The sequence below is a fragment of the Manacus vitellinus genome, unplaced genomic scaffold (genome assembly GCF_001715985.3).
Source record: "Manacus vitellinus isolate BGI_N305 unplaced genomic scaffold, ASM171598v3 scaffold_11_pilon, whole genome shotgun sequence".
NCBI classification, from domain to species: Eukaryota; Metazoa; Chordata; class Aves; order Passeriformes; family Pipridae; genus Manacus; species Manacus vitellinus.
Genome location: NW_021938895.1, coordinates 18,853,754 through 18,867,243, shown reverse-complemented (window position 1 = coordinate 18,867,243; position 13,490 = coordinate 18,853,754). Strand labels below are relative to the sequence as shown.

Below are 13,490 nucleotides of genomic sequence, written 5' to 3'. Positions count from 1 at the left end.
CATTCTGAATTGCTTATAAGGTAATTTCATCTCATACATTTCAAAAAGCAAATAGGATCATTCTTCTGTAAGAAGAACATAACTGATCATCCAGAAATAAATATAATAGGTTTGGAAGCAATTTTTGTGTTTCCAGTTTTTCTAAATGAAAATTAATTCTTTTCTTCATTTTAATCAGTTCATATTAAGCATATGTAATGGTAACGATCAGATTAGTATTACTGGAATTTTAGCATGCAGCTGGATAAACACATCATAGGATGGGTGAGCAATTGGCTCAGGGGTCAGGCACAGAGGGTAATAGTAATGGGGGAATATCAGACTGGTGACCTGTCATTAGTGGGGTTCCACAGGGCTCCATCTTGGGCCCTGTGCTCTTCAACATCTTCATAAGTGACTTGGATGCAGGACTGGAAGGGATACTAAGTAAGTTTGCCAATGATACGAAATTAGGAGGAGATGTTAACTCCCTCGAGGACAGAGAGGCCCTGCAGAGAGACCTTGACAAGTCAGAGAGATGGGCAATCACCAACCACATGAAGTTTAACAAGGGAAAATGATGGATTCTGCACCTGGGATGGAGCAACCCTGTTTGTGTATATAGACTGGGCAATGAGATGTTGGAAAACAGTGCTGCAGAAAGGGGCCTGGGGGTCCTGGTTAATAGCAAATTGAATATGAGTCAGCAGTGCCCTGGCAGCCAGGAGGAACAACCATGTCCTGGAGGGCATCAGGCAAAACATCACCAGCCAGTCAAGGGAGAGCATTGCTCCACTCTGCTCTGCGCTGGTGCAACCTCATCTTGAATATTGTTTGCAATTTTGGTCACTACAATATAAGAAAGATATAAAGCTATTAGAGAGCATTCAAAGGAGGGCAACAAAGACAGTGAAGTGCCTGGAGAGGAAGACATATGAGGAGCAACTGAGGTCACTTGGTCTGTTCAGCCTGGAGGAGACTGAAAGGAGACTTCATTGCAATATACAACTTTCTTGTGAGGAGAAGAGGAGAGGCAGGCACTAATCTTTTCTCTGTGATGACCAGTGACAGAATCTGGGGGAATTGCCTGAAGTTGTGGTAGGGGTGGTTTAATTTAGATATTAGGAGAAGGTTCTTTACCTGGAGGGTGGTTGGGCACTGGAATAGGCTCCCCAGGAAAGTGGTCACAACACCAAGTTCAGCGCAGAATTCAAGAAGCGTTTGGACAATGCTCTCAGGCACATGGTGTGATTCTTGGAGCTGTCCTGTGCAGGAGCCCCCTGCCAGGGGCTGGATTTGATGATCTTTGTGGGTTCTTTCCAACTCAGGAGGTTTATGACAGAAAAAAATGTCCTTTTCTGTCCACTGACTGTGGAAGGAACGATGAATAGACCAGGTGCTAACTGTTTATATGGTAAAATTAATGTTTTATGAGTCAGATTCAACAAATTTAAGCTAGACCTCTTAACTCTCAGCCATTTGAAAGTCTTTCCAAAACATTTTATATGTTAACATAGAGTAACAATTATCATGGAAATGAAGATAACAGGGTTTTTTTTAATAGTGTATAGTATATCTTCACAGTGTATTTCCCATAAAGAAATGTTTGTTTTGGTATTTCCTATATGCTTAACCAGAAACTTAAATCTTTCATTTATGATTTATATCCAATTACTTTTTTTTTTCCTAACTTCCTTTCTTATTGAAGAGGTGAACGTTCATATTTGGTTTTAAATTGTAATGTAAAACATTTTGTGAGTCTAACCAAATGGAGCATTCTTAAATAATACATTACCATATTTTCTCCCGGAATGTTCTATCAAGTTTCCTCTTCCATATAAAATAAAAATTACATTAAAAGTCTTATTGTTATTTTCTCTTGCCAGAAACAGCTCTCCTTACCTGCTTCTATTTTTTTTTTTTTGCTTTTCTTTGGCTTTATTAGTCTTGATTTAATAATTAAATTTTGTACTGATATAATCTAGGAATACTATAATACTATCTTAAGTTGATGGGTATTTTATTAAAAACAGTCTTTTCTTTGGGTTACAAGCTGAAGTCACATAGTACAATGTAAGGCTCACCTACTCTAGTAGCGTAAGTTCCTCTCTGAAGTTTATTATAGTGGGCTTTTCCAATTCCAACACAGAGAAATTAGATGGTCTGGTTTTCTTTTTTAATACTGAGAAAGTTTAGACAAGTAACTTATCTTGGATGCTGCTTTTCTAAAGGGCTGTAATTTGTTTGCGATTAATTCTGCCATGATAATCACATAGAAATAAACATAAGTGGATGGAACCATTGCTTTTTCATGTGTTGCTACCAAAATAGCAGCATATTAAGGCTGAGGTTGAAAGCTCAAATCTGACAGAAGAAAAATTAATTGCATTTTCATGCAATGGCAGAAGTTGTCTGAAAGTGTACCCAAGGATATCTGTAAAAGTTAGCATAAAGATAAAATGAATAATTTTATGGGAACTCACTGTACCTGCACATTCATATCAAGTTGTCTGCAGAAAATTTGATATCAAATTACAAAAACGTACAATGTCCATATATATGTACATAGATATAAGCTGCAACTACTTACCATTACTGAACTCTAAAAGTGCTTGTCTTAGAAGTATTCTTTTATACAGATCTAATTCCATTTTTGTACTATATTTTATTTTGTAAAATTACAGTTTTAGTTAATACTTTTTCAAAGAATTCTGAGAGATACATTTCTAATTTTCTTGGCAATTTATGATTAGACACTGAGTGGAATCATAGTTTAATATTAGTAATTTATACAAAGAAATTTCTACTTTTGTATTTCTGTGCACCAGCCTCCTCCATCTTGTTATTAATTGCTAGTTCATACCTGCTATCTTATTATTGTATAATTCAGCAGATGAGAATGTTTTAATACACTTCCAGTACTATGCTGTGTAATTTTTATATAGCTATTATAGTAAAAGAAGAGGATTTGCTGCTTCAATAGTGAACAATTATCACCAGTTAGGGGTAACTGGCATCTTTAATATTTGATACCTCTAAAATATTATGGCATTGACTTGCCTCCGGGTATTAGAAAATATAGAATTTTCTTCACTTCTGTTCTTTCTAGGTACCTTTGTAAATTCAAATTTGATAAACTGAAATAATTATTGCCTCATGACTTGATTTATGATAGCCAAATAATTTTTTTAAGACTAGAACACATCAGATGACATGTGGATATGTTTTGAAATAAATGAGTTATTTCATTTTATTAGGTCATAAAGCTTGCTTTTGAAGAGTTTGAACTGGAAAGAGGCTATGATACTCTTACTGTTGGAGATGCCGGGAAGGTTGGTGATACCAGAACAGTGTTGTATGTGTAAGTACAGAACTTCAAAAAATTTTCCTTGGAAATTTTTTTGTCATGTTGTTTCTCCCAGGTCAGGATATATCTACCTAAATTTGTAATTTTAATGTATGTAATTTGCTTATATAATGTAAGCTTAAAATCCAAGTACTGTCAAAGAAAATTGTTCATTACAAAATTCACTCCAAAACTTTAGTAGTATCTTTATAGACTTTTATATCAGAGACTGAAAACTGAAGATTAGACTTTTTTAAAGGGAAAAAAAAGCTCCCTTTAAAAAACAAGTACTAACTGTACAATTCTATTCACAAACAATTAAGGGAATAAACAAAAAGTCTTGAATTTCATCAAATAGAAAATACAGCTTGTGTAAAATAAATAATTAATCTATTAATTTCAAAATTCATATACTTAAAATTGGATTTGTGTACAAAACTTTCATGAAAGTACATAGACCACTTTTTGGTAAAGTTATACATGCTTTATGGATTACTATAATATAATATATCGAAAGTGTAGGAGCTTACATAAATTTGAAAGAAAATTCCAAACTAGGTAGCTACTCTTAATATACAGGTCCTGAGTACTGTGGGGACTAATGGAAAGAATAGAATCCTGTACAGATTAATTAATTACATCTACTTTAACCATCTCATTTTGATTGCCTATGGTTATTTTCCTCCTACATAATGAGACTTTGTGTTTACAAGGTATTTTATCTATAGCTTTTAAAGGGTTAAGTTTTCATGTGAATCCTGATCACCAAATGCAAAACAAAATTACAGGGTTAATAAATTAACAATAACTAAATAAACTGACAGCATTTATTTCATAATAACATTACTTGACATTGCATATAAACCTATTGGATAAAGACATTATTGAAACATTTGTTAAAAAGAATCCATTATCTTTTATATTTTGAGGGGTTTTTAATACATATAAATAATTACAATGTTTCTTAAATATAACAAATGAGTATATCTACACAATTTATTTTAAATTAATTAGAATATTTTTGGAGGGACAAGTCTGCGAACAATAAATTTGTAATATGTATTTGCTTATGAATTTATAAATTTATTGATGGCTAATTTCTGAACTGTGATATCTAAGTACATAGAAAACCTACAGTTTAATTTGGCTTAAAAGGTAAGACTGGAAAATTATTCAATTATTTGTGCAATGCTTGTGTTTCTTGTTTTGCAATACCAAGTAGCTGCTAGTGAGTAAATTGAATTCCATGTTCTGAGTACCTAAAAAAGAAAAAAGGAAAAAAAAAGAAAGAAAGAAAGAAAGAAAGAAAGAAAGAAAGAAAGAAAGAAAGAAAGAAACAAACAAAAAACCAAAAAAAAAAACCCAAAAAACCCAAACAACTTTTAAGAGTTTACACTTTAAGTTAACAAGAAAACCACAAACTGGGAATTAATTTCCACACCCATCTTTGTTTTTTCTCATATTTTGCAGACCAATTATGTAATGTGATGGTCTCTCTGGTCATGTTAATTTAACTACTTGTAACTATGACAAAAGGCTTTGCAGTTTTTGCTTTTTTGGGATACAGTTGAACTGGGATACAGTTTTGCTCACAGTGATCCCACAACTCCTTCAGAGTCAAGTTTTTAAGTAGTAAATTTACTAACTCAGATTATTCATTGTTTGTTACCCTGTGCCCACTTCCTATGTCAAAGTTTACCTATTTGAAATTACTTGTCAAATAAGTGCTAAATTTTGGGGGGGTTATCATTCCATCTGAAAGCATTTAGTCCGTGCTACCTATTCCACATGTATTTTCTGTGACTGCCCAAAAAATAAAATAAAAAAAATCTAAAATATTATTTTCTCATATTAAGTGTTATTTTTGTTATCTTAAGAAGACAACACCCCATAATAACATCACCTCCTATAATTTTTTTTTCACTTTAATAACACTTTAAAGATCCTGTAGCATACATCCACTTCTAAATGTATCAATGGCATTTTTAGAACTAGTATGATGTTCTCACTAGAGAAATGCAATATTTTATGCCATTTCTTCAATATATTTTTTGACTAAAACAGCAATTGTTTTATCCCTATTACTCCCCAGCCTATCACTTAGGACAGTGCTAGACCTACCATCTTTACTGTAAATTGTATGTTTGATGAAAGTGAGGTCTATGCAATTAAATTTATCTGCCTTTTGGGTTGCAAAATTAACATTACTCTGAAAATCATTTGAGACAGTAAATGATTAATAACTGAAATACACAAGAAATGCAAGAAGGCCCAAAGATGAAACTGCAATCTCGCAATAATTAGCAATGAATCTGAATTTCAATTGAGGCATTGTTCTTGCAGTTATTAAACACTACATTATGAAATACATTGTATTTAAACAGCATCCCGGATATGCTCTATTTCATTTACTTTTGAGAAAGGTCTTCTGTGAATGCAAAGTAACATTCCTCATAAAATATTAAGGCCACTTTTAGACTACATTATCATGAGAAAGTTCATAACTAAATGTCAGAGTGATTTTCTTATCAACATTTTTTATTAGTTGGTTTTAATAACATCTGTTATGTTTAATGAGGTTTGAGCAGCACCTTGCAGTTTCTTATTCTTCCCAGGGGAATAAAGGAACTTATAGCAAAGACTTTTCTGGCTAGATTTAATTTCTAAATTTCTCAGGATATCTTAAAAAATGATATAGCTTTCACTATGCTCTTCAGACTTCCATTAGCAGAGTAAATGTCAGCATTTCTGCAGAAATTCTGAAAAATATTACTATAGAATCTCATGCATTTGATTCTAAAACTTTATAGATTTTATAATTTAGTTTGAACAAAACATGATAAAATAAATAACTTTCTAAATTCAAACCTAATTCCAAGTGATTTGAACCTTTCAGTTGTCGTGTCTGAACACACAAACCTTGGGCCCATGCAAAATTTTCCAATTCTCAGGTTTGTTAGAGCCCTCAAGGTACTATCTGCTTCTGGGTGTGTTGTAAACTTATTTCAACATTGCAAACAAACCTTGTATTGTAAACAAATTCAAACTTTACAGTGAGCTCAGTCATACCAGGATGTTTATAAGACAGACATCCTGTGAATATTGGAACTGGGTGAAGGCAGGTCAGTTAATAAGGGACCCTTAAATACTTTGCAGAAAGACTGGGGGAGCTGAGGATCATAAAATGTAAATGATCCTAGCACAAGCTTTCTTATAGTGTCCAAACTCTCACCCATCAATAATTATTTATGTAACCTTAAAGCTGTAGCACTACAACTAGAGGGCAATAAGAAGGAATATTGATGTTTAAAAAGGAGAAAAAAATAAAGTGTAGATGCTCCATGTCAAATTTATTTTTGGAGGAAATTGGGAAAATAATTAGAAAAAGTATTTTAAGTTCTTGTAAAATAACACGGAGACAGTAGAAAAAGCCAATATACTTTGATGAAAAGCAAACTATTTCAAATCAATTTAATGCATTTCTCTGACCATCCAGTTGGCATATTGATTAAGGATCTGTTGGATTTTATTAAAGCAATTTAATTTTATTATTTATGGTAAATTTTTTAGAAAATCTAATAATCAACAGCTTAATTAATTAAAAGGCAATATGCCCATTGATTTTATAATTTTTAACAATTGCTTCATCTGTAATCCTTAAGTGTTTAAAATATGGTAGTCTTACTTCATGGATTATGTATGCTGAGATGGTTAGCTTTGGAAATACAGTAATAAAACTTACTTATTAGTAATCTAAATACATTTATGCTATAAAGTTTTGAAAGTTATTTCTCATATTTAACAGAGTTTGTCCAGGAGCTAGTGACTATCCTTACAAATTAATTTGGTAGTGATCATCAAGTATGAGATGAAGTTTATCAGTCAGGATGTTTCCTGCATTGCCCTGTTTTGTGTTTTTAAATTCTTGTATATTAAATTAACAGTTTGGTTTAGAAAGTCTGCTTTGCCTTCAAATGTTATGATTTATATTCTTCTTGCAGCAGTTACATTAAAACTGATTTTTTTCTAAATGATTCCCCTTAAAGTATGAGTTTTTTAACTTTTCCTGTATAGAAAACTTGTAGGTTTTTTCTCTGATACAAAGATGGAATTGTACATTAGTGGTTCAAACCCAGCTGCTTATGTCAGCTATTGCAGTGCACAAAAAATATTCAAGGTAGTGAAATACATTTTAGTAAACCTTTATCATTTTCTTCTATTCACACAAAGTTTGGAGACTTCCTGGGGGCTTGGAAGAGAACATACACTTTTATAAATCATAAAAAAACCAATATTTCTGGTCCTGGAGACCATTCTTAATAACTTGGGTATGGTTTCTTTTGGACAAATAAGCAGAGAGCAAACTGGTGCAAAAAGTTTCTTTCTCTTAGAGTTGCCTCTTCTCACCTGTGAGTCTGTTCAGAGTACTGAGAAGCTTGGCTTGAGTTTGACTTCCATTACTTCACCAGTTGCATCACTTCCCTCAACATTCTAACTTTCTTCATGTAGAGATCACCCAGAATTGTTCATCTCCACATGAAATGAGATTAAGACCATCCAATCTGAATGGCTGGTCTGCAAGTCTCTGTTCTTGAACTTGAAAACAATCTGATCTTAAGACGATTACAGACTGCGACAAACTCAAGAGTCGGCAACAGCATGTGTTGGCAGACAGACCTACATTCCCTAAACATTTGATCTACCCTATCTACCATCCTCCTAGTTGAAGGATGTAGGGGTATATGCAGGGGTATTCTCAGGTAAACCCTAGTAAAAATAAACAAACAACAAAACACCAAAGAAGCAAACAAAAAACCCAAACAAAACGAAACCAAGCAAACAAACAAAACCACACAAAAATCCCCCACCAGACACAAACCCACTACCATTACAAAAACTGATTCTGCTCTTTATTGATTTTGCTTTTTGGCTTTTTTTTTTTTTTTAATTTTCTTTATGTTTCATTTTCTCCCTTTTCCTTCCCTTCCTCTCCCAGCAGTCTTGGCTTTCTACTGTATGAGAAATAGCAATTTTCCCTGAAATTTAAGGGATCACTGTGAGTTATTTGAATACATGTGATCCTGGTAAGTTCTGGACACATAGGCTGTAAGGCATGTAGAGCAATTTCCTTCACTTTCAGAAAACATGGCAAAAAAAGCAATACTAATCTAAATAGTTGGAAACTAATTCATGCAGTCACTTAATTACTTAAGGAAAGCTTTAGGTAGGAACAGGTTTATTAAAAGTGTTTAATCATTGTTGAATGCATTCATTCAAAATGTATTTTTTCTATTACTTCACATTGTTCTAATTCATATGGAATAGTTAATTTTATCAAAAAACAGCTGAGAAGAACATGCGAATAATATATTGCAAATAGGCCTAAATAATATGTGAATAGTTTAAAAGGTTGTGTTTTGTGGTAGTAGCAGTAGTAGTAATAATAGTAATAGCAATTTATGCCTCTACAAATGACTCTACCATTTATCCTACATACAGACTCACTGGATCTAGTGTTCCTGATCTTATTGTGAGCATGAGCAATCAGATGTGGCTTCATTTACAATCTGATGACAGCATTGGCTCACCAGGATTCAAAGCTGTTTATCAAGGTATGAGCTAAATTAACTATTTTAAACTCATGTAGTAACTTACTTCATTATACTCCAACAAATTTATTTCAAATAGGCATTTAGTCCTTTCGCAAATTTAGAGTTTTGATACTGTCTCTATTGTTAATTAAAGGTTAATGAAGATATGGATTTGCAAATACCCAAAAAATAACTAAAAATATTTGCAAGTAAAAATTAAATTTATTGTTCTAAGGCTTTTTGCTGGGAGGTCAATAGAAGCTACAAATTTCTATTATATTTGAAAGATCATAAATTTTACATTCTGCTAATCTGTATAATGGAAGGAGAAACAAGGGATGATTCTCATGAGGGTGGCAATCACTGCTGATGAGAATCCTCCACAGCAAAATTACTGATGTTTGCAGGTCCATGGCCATGATGATAACTATATGAGAACAGTAAGAAAAATCACAGAGGCTCTTGAAACACTATCATAATTACTTAAGTGGGATATTATAGAGCTATGAGTGAAAAAGACAACGCAGGCCTATAGTATTTCTATGGCTAAGATATTAAGAAATCTTAAGATGTGGTGCCACATATTCAGCCTTTATAGTTACAGAGCTCAAGTGTGTTGTATTGCCTGAGGACAATAACAACTCTGTCCAAATTAATCCTATCTCTTCTCACCCCTTCTTTGATGGTTTCATCTTTGTACTTGTGTCATTTCTAGGGTCCGTGTTTATTAAGACAATATATTGTCTTTATAGAATCCATTTGTGAACTACATAAAGTGGAAACAGTGATTATATAGTGGAGAGTATTGGCACAAGTTATGTATCTGACACTTTATTTCCTCAAACCAAAATTATGAACTTCTCATCATAATTTCTTTCTGGTATTTTTAATATGAATTCAGTTGTTTTCATTTCTGTATTTGTCTAACAAAGATTTTATTTGTGGAGTTCAACCTCTTACTTCTGAGGACTTTCTGACCTGAAGTATACACTATGAATTTTGCAGTAGCAGTGGGATCTCTCTTATGAAGTATATTTTTATCATTTGACATTAGAATCTGGCTTTCAGTCTTGTCTTACAACCAGGTGTGAGTTATTTTGTGGGTTTTTTTTTTAAGTTTTGGTAGTTAATTTCAGAATTGTAAAGTATGAAATGTTTACAATCTCAGTAGTAAACATCTTAATACAAAGGTGAACTATAACTTTTTTCTTTCATATCAATGCTCTTATTAGTTTTATTAGAATTTTCTCATCTTTTATTGTTGACAAAACTTTTATCCATCTGCACTGTAAATATACCTCCTGCTTTAGGATAACTGTGAAGTGTAAACCTCTATTCTGCCACACGATACCTCAATGATTCTTCTTCCCCTTTGTTTAGCAGTCAAAGAACCTGTCTAAAAATAGAATTTCATTTTAATTGTGAGAAAGTTAATGGTCTGTGGCATATAACCTTGAGGACACTGTCTTTGTGATAGCAGCTACCTAAAAAGAAGGCAAAATGTAGACTTTGATGGGTTATGCATGTTCTATAGAGACAAAGTAAAGGACATTCTTATTTTGATCTTTTTTTACCGTAAAATCTGAGTTTACTCAGGATTAGAACATGATTCCTCAACATCTTGGGCAATATTTTACAATTGACCAACTGAACCTTGGCTTTTTATCTATTACAGTAAGATATTTGTTTATATTACTATTTAAATAGTGTCATAGTTTATAGAAAATTGTTGCTTTATCTAAATTAATTTCACTTTAATTTTTAGAGAAGCATTGTAATGATGCAATCCACCTACCCTACATTATTAGTATGTCCACGTAAAATGGCATGAAATGATACCTGTAAATGAACTGATATGCATGAGAGATTTCGTGGGTGAATAGTAAATTTAATCCTGTTTACAGTTTGCCTAAGGGATTAAGGGAGGAGTAATTATTCCATATTCTTTGTCTCATCTTCCGAAACATGTTATTGTCAGAAATATGTAGGGCTATCTGTATTCTCACTACTCAAATTTCTTGATTTTGAATACAGTTGATATTTACCTTAAGAAAATTCTGTAGTCTGCTTAATTAATCAGGCTTCTTAGACTGTACAGTGCAGTTCTCCAAAAGTTGGATCACAAGAAAGATTTCATTAATACATCTTCAAGAGGTAGTTACTAGAAACAGTTTGGAATACAGAGGAATAACACTGTGCTTCCATCACGGTGTGCAGTGGAAGGTGAGCTATGGAAACATAGATGGTAATAAAAAACCATCTGACAAACAGCTACTATGTTAGAAAATACAATAGTTACCTTGATATTTTTTCTACCAGTCATCATGAGTTGTCATGTATTATAAAGACAAAAATAATTTAAGCATTACCTATATGTGTAATAATACACTTGAATTATTAATAAGTAAAATGCAAGACACTACAGGAAACCTTGACTTTGATGCTAAACTTTCTAAACCATATTAGAACCATATTGTTATTGCTATAACAGAAAGTTATTAATCCATAAAAGAACCAAGCAATCCTGAAGATTAATCTGCACCTGTGGTTACTTTTTCTTTAAAAAGTTATTTTATAGACCATATCTGAAAGTCCCTCATTCTTTGTTATAGATCCCAGATATCTTAACAGAATGGTTTAATACATTTCTGAAAGAATCCTCTGAAAGCATTTTTTCTGTGAAAAGGCCAGAAATTTTAATTGTTCTGTCCCTGAAGAATGAGATATATTGTAATACCACACGTAAGTGTATCAAAGGATCTATATTGAAATCTTCTTCTCATTATAATCTATGACAATTTTCTTTACTGAAGCCAAGAAGGCCAGGTGTTACTCCACACGTTTTCATAAACTAAAGACAAAGAAAACAAAATTACATTATGTGTTTCACAGCTGAGATTTCATGATAAAAAACACTAACATTTCTAAGTGAATACTTGTATATAGAGTTCTGCTTTAAAAATAGATTTTTCAACCAAGAGAAATGAGAAGGAAACTTATTTAGAGTAAAAAATACAGTATTTAGGCCATTGTTAAGACAACTTTCAGAATTTTTACAATAGACCTATTTAGAAAATAAAGGAATTAAGAAAATGGACTGTAAGTTCCAGTTATTTCTAATATAATTTTTCCTTTTACCTGGGTATTTAGTAAGGTTATGAAAGACCTCAGTGTATTTTTCCACACAAGGGACATATCTGAAACCCTTGTATGTCATCTCATGAAAGAATAATGTGAACTTGCTGATGGTTATTATGAAGATTGTTGCCAGTCTCCCCTGTTGAAGTTGCTTCAGTCTGAATAAATTTTAAATATGCATTAGAACAGGGCCCAGTATCTTCTAAGCACTCTGATTAAATTGGTTTAGGTTCACCAAAAGTACTGGTTTTGAATGAATAAACTATTTACTGAAATAAATTTTTTTAACCTCTAACCTAAATGCCAGTCCTGCCGTGCAATCACTCTCAAATCTGGCTAGTTTTGGGTACTATATATATAAAGAACTACATGATACGTACATTTAATAGATATAACATGCATAAAGTGACAAAAAGAAAATTAATATCAGCATACCACCACTTTGAGGTCACAGGTTGGTCTTGTAACACCAAAAAAGTATGTTTCTATTAATGACATTCTAAGACCATACTTTTACAAGCAAGATTTTTTTGCAATTCAGTGCTGGTCATGGCCTCAGGCAGGAACGTTTTCAGATAAAATGGGTAAAGACTTGGTAATTAAAGTAATTCTTTATTCATGCACTTTTTTTTTTCCCCAGTTAGTTTTCTGCTTGGGTTGCATTTTGATTTTGTTTTGACCATAAGTGGGCCATTCATGCCCAAACTTGCCCAGCATATGTGATCAGATGCAATATTTTGGGCAGATTTGAATCATCAGAAAAATTTGGTTTATGCCATTTCTTAATATTGATTGAAGCATGCATTTACTTCTTAGATGGATGAGTTAGACATAGTCATTGCCATGCATATCCAGGTCAGGATAATGTAGCATGATAATATGACTTTAGGCCTTGTAACAATATCAAACAGTCATGTTAGGTCGCAGTTGCAGCCAAAACAGAGGATTGATGAGGTGAATAATGTGCCTGACTTTGTCTTATTCCACTCACGTTATGAGTGTGCCATATCTAAAAATAGGTTCTTTATGGCTTTTAAGTCCAAGGTGGATCGTGCAGACAGCTGATCACTAGGCTGATCACTCCTCTGACACAACTTCAGGCCAATCCCTCGTGTCCTGTCACTGGTCACCCCAGAGAAGAGATCAGTGCCTGTCCCTCCTCTTCCCCTCATGAGGAAGTTGTAGAGTGTGATAAGATCTCATCTCACTCTCCTCCAGGCTGAACAGATAAGTGACCTCAGTCACTACTCTTACGGCTTCTCCTCCAGGCCCTTCACCATCCTCATTGCTCTCCTTTGGACGCTCTCTAACAGCTTAATTTCTTTTTTGTATTGCAGTGCCCAAACCTGCACACAATATTCAAGGTGAGGCTGCCCCAGTGCAGAGCAGAGCGGGACAATCCCCTCCCTCTACCAGCTGGTGATGCTGTGATGCTG

At 33.3% G+C, this 13,490-nt stretch overlaps 1 protein-coding gene across 1 annotated transcript in view; it reads left to right on the top strand.

Moving 5' to 3' along the window:
• CSMD1 (CUB and Sushi multiple domains 1) overlaps positions 1-13,490 on the top strand; it is a gene marked incomplete at its 5' end in the record, with an annotated part of 865,314 nt that overhangs the window by 566,692 nt on the left and 285,132 nt on the right. The window contains 2 exons of the mRNA XM_018088901.3: positions 3,237-3,340; positions 8,825-8,937. Coding sequence (XP_017944390.2) covers positions 3,237-3,340; positions 8,825-8,937 — 217 coding nt within the window. The remainder of the gene's footprint in view (positions 1-3,236; positions 3,341-8,824; positions 8,938-13,490) is intronic.